Source organism: Chionomys nivalis, chromosome 10, assembly GCF_950005125.1.
Source record: "Chionomys nivalis chromosome 10, mChiNiv1.1, whole genome shotgun sequence".
In the NCBI taxonomy this organism is placed as follows: Eukaryota; Metazoa; Chordata; class Mammalia; order Rodentia; family Cricetidae; genus Chionomys; species Chionomys nivalis.
Genome location: NC_080095.1, coordinates 8,894,077 through 8,897,890, shown reverse-complemented (window position 1 = coordinate 8,897,890; position 3,814 = coordinate 8,894,077). Strand labels below are relative to the sequence as shown.

The 3,814-nt window shown below is 34.9% G+C and overlaps 1 gene segment (V, D, J or C); it reads right to left on the bottom strand.

Moving 5' to 3' along the window:
• Positions 1 to 607: 607 nt before the first annotated feature.
• LOC130882760 (immunoglobulin heavy variable 3-74-like) lies at positions 608 to 1,141 on the bottom strand. The segment is given in 2 exon segments: positions 608 to 939; positions 1,046 to 1,141. Coding segments are annotated over 2 exon segments (378 nt in total).
• Positions 1,142 to 3,814: the final 2,673 nt, after the last annotated feature.

Below are 3,814 nucleotides of genomic sequence, written 5' to 3'. Positions count from 1 at the left end.
AAGTTTTCTTGACAGGAACTACTTATACAAAACTCTATTATGAACCAAGATGAAAGTCATGGAATAATAAACCGAATGAACTAGAAACTTACTTGGTTCTCACTGGAACCTGAGTGCATCATCCTCAAGGAGAAGAGAGGACATCCACATATGCTAGGATGTTTTTTTGTAATTACTATGGTGCCACTTTCCTTTTGGTTTTCCATAAAACATTAATGCTACTATAATCAAAAAACATGACATGACCTCTGCCTAAAATATGAAAATACTCAACAATGTCCATGTATTTTCTTCTCATGAAATGTCAATGACTATTGTAGGGTACTTTGTAGTTGTCAGTTTACACTTTGTTCATGGGAGACTTGCCTCATATGTTAAAATAGCACAAGAAGAACATATAATGTGCTGAGGACATTGGATCCCTTCAGAACTTACATGTGGAGAGAATGCCAGAGAATGTGTAAAAAAAAAATGTAGGTCATACACCTGAGAAGAGTTCTTAGAATCTAATCATGTCTGCATAAATTCCTGGGATGAACCTGTATTCTGTGACTTTTGCACCCCCTGGTGGCACTGAGTGGCCTAACAGTGAGGTTTATGTCTTGAGTTAACCCTGAAGTTCCATCACTGTGTATTTAGCACAGTAATAAGTGGCTGTGTCCTCAGATATCACACTGTTCATTTGCAGGTACAGAGTGTTCTTGGCATTGTCTCTGGAGATGGTGAATCGATCCTTCACAGATGGTGCATATCTTATAGTACTGCTGTCTTTATTAATCTCTCCAACCCACTCCAGCCCCTTCCCTGGAGCTTGGCGAACCCATGCCATCCAGTAGTCACTGAAAGTGAATCCAAAGGCAACACAGGATAGTCTCAGGGATCCCCCAGGCTTCACAAGGCCTCCCCCAGACTCCACAAGCTTCACCTCAGACTGGACACCTGTAAACACAGAGAATGTTGTTAGTAAATTACCACAGAAGCACTATCTTTTGTATATCTTGTTCATGTTCACTAACACACTCAGTATCTCTTCTTCATAAATTACCTTTTAAAACAGCAACAAGGAAAACCCACATCAGCACCAAATCCATTGTGTGTTTTGTTTTCTGTGCTGATCACTGAATGGGAAGACCTGGGCATCCAGGACTGATTTCTTTGTCTGAGCTTCAGAGTCAGGGTTTATCTGGTTTTCATGAGAACAGCTGGGCCTTATTTGCATACCTTCCTGCTATATAAGTTCTGTTGTTGAAGCTAAGAGATAGCGTGTTCTAATATGTTTGTAAATGTTCTGGGGAAGTCTAGCATTAAAGACTCTACGATTCTGATAACAAAAGGAAATTTCAGTGTGTAAATTTATAATAAATATGGAAATTTAATATAAGAATAAGAATATAAGAATAAATGAAAAATATCATCTACCATGAGCAAGTAGGACTCATTCCAGAGATGAAGTAAAGTTTTACATATGTAAAGTTACAAACGTAATCCAAAACACAATCACACTAAAAGACAAATTCCATATGATCATATCATAGGACTGAAAAATGAGTTTAACAAAATCTAATGTCTTTTCATGATAAATGCTCTGAGATTCTAAGGACACAAAAAATATACTTCACCATAATAAATGCAATACACTGGAAGCTCTCAACAAACATCAACTGAAATTAAAAGAATTTATAAGCATTTCCACCAAAATCAGGAACAAGTTTATCCACTCTCTATATACCAATTCAAAATAGTACTTGAAGTCTTATCTAGAACATTAATACAACTAAGGAGATAAAGTGGATAAAATTAGGACCGGAAGAACTCAAAGTATCTATCCTTGTAGATTATATGATTGAATATACAACTAACTCTAATGCCCTCTGAAAACTCCTACAACTAAGAAATGTGATTAGTAAATATCAGGATATTATATAAATGCACAAAGATCAGTGATTTTTCTATATACATATGATAATGAAATTGAGAAAGAACTTGACAAGGAAACAGTACATTCACAAGAGCCTCAAAAATATCTTGTGGTAACTTTAACCAAATAAAATTTTGTACGATAAAAACTTTAAAATATTGAAGAAAAAAATTGAAAAAGCTAATATAGATGGAAAGATCCCCCCCCGAAATGAATTAGTAGGATTTATACAGCTAAAATTCTCATTTTATAAATAGCAGTTACAGATTCAATACAAGCTTCAGCAAAATTCCACCACAAATATTCAAAATTGAAAGGACAATATTCAGATTCATCTGGAAACAACAAGAACAAGAATCCAGGAAGTTAAAATAATCCTAATTAATACAAGAACTGTTGAAGGTATTACCATCCCTGACATCAAATCATACTATAGAGCTGTAGTAATAAAAATAGCATGATCTTGGCATAAACCTGGAATGTTGATCAATGGAAAAATTGAAGTCACTTATGCAATTCCAAACACCTATGGAAACTTGACTTTTTTTTTTCTGAAAGAAGCCAAAAGTCCAACTAGAAATAAAAGGGAATCATCCTCAACAAATAAAGCTGGTCAAATTGTTTGGATTCATGTAGAAGAATGTAAAAAAATATATTACAAATCAATTAAAAATTGGATAGATTCAAAGTGAGAAGTCTCAAAAAGGTTGAAAAGGAAGAAAAGAAACATTCAAAATTCACCACCATGAAGGAAAAGCAAGTCAAAAGTGTTCTGAGACTTAAATATACACTAATTCAGAATGTCCTAGATCAATAAAACAAATGACAGCTCATTATTTGTTCAAGTAGAGTAAGGCGCACTTACAGTGAGAATCAAAATTTGTACAGCCATTATAGAAATCAAAGTAGAGGTTCCTCAGGAGTGCAAGGAGATCTACCTCAAGTTTCAGCTTATTCATATATCTAGAAGATTTTGCAGACTAAGATGACGACACTTGCTCAAACATATTTATTTCTGCGTAGATGTCCTTTGGTGGATGGATGGATAAAGAAAATATGGTTCATTAACACGATGGAATATTATTCAGATGTTTAAATTTCAAAGTCATGAAATTTGAAGACAGAGAACTGTATCTAGGGAAAAAGGCATACTGAGTGAGTTTACCCAGACCACAAAATATAAACATGGTATACATGCCCTTACATGAGGATATTTGCTCTCGAGGTTTACGTAAGTATGTTTTACTCCACATAACCACATATATTAGGTTTAAATTATGGGACTAGGCAGTCAGGTTAAGTCTCTCCAGGAAGCTGAAATGGAATGCAGAGTTATGGACAGGGATGTTGTACAATGGAATAGGATCAAAGCGTAAGAGAGTTAGAAGAGGGAAGAATAAAGGTTTTATGGAGAGGGAAAAGTAAAACTAAAGGCCAATTGGAGGTTCATATGGAAAACAATGAAATAGAAGCTGCTTAAATTGCATACATATATGAAGGCAATCTAAATAGAATTCCATATAACAGGGAAGATGAAGATGTAGATGGATATCTCTCATAATCAAATGAGGCCTCCAAGTCTAGGAATAGGTTTTATCTAATTGGATTATTGGCCAAGCAATTCCCATGCAATACCCAAACAACACAGTCTACTGCTAAATATATTACTTGGTATCCACATAGGTAAGGTAATATTGACAAAGGCAATACTTACAAAATCATTGAAAATAGATAACTTGAGCCATTGCCTACCTAGAGTCTTTACCCCAGTGATTAATATTCACAGGAACTGGAAGGTATTACGCATGCTACCAGAGTAGAAAGATAAATTCCAATCAAGCTCTTACTGTAGCATACACTTGAATGAAGTAGGTATTAGCATAATACTGGCACAAA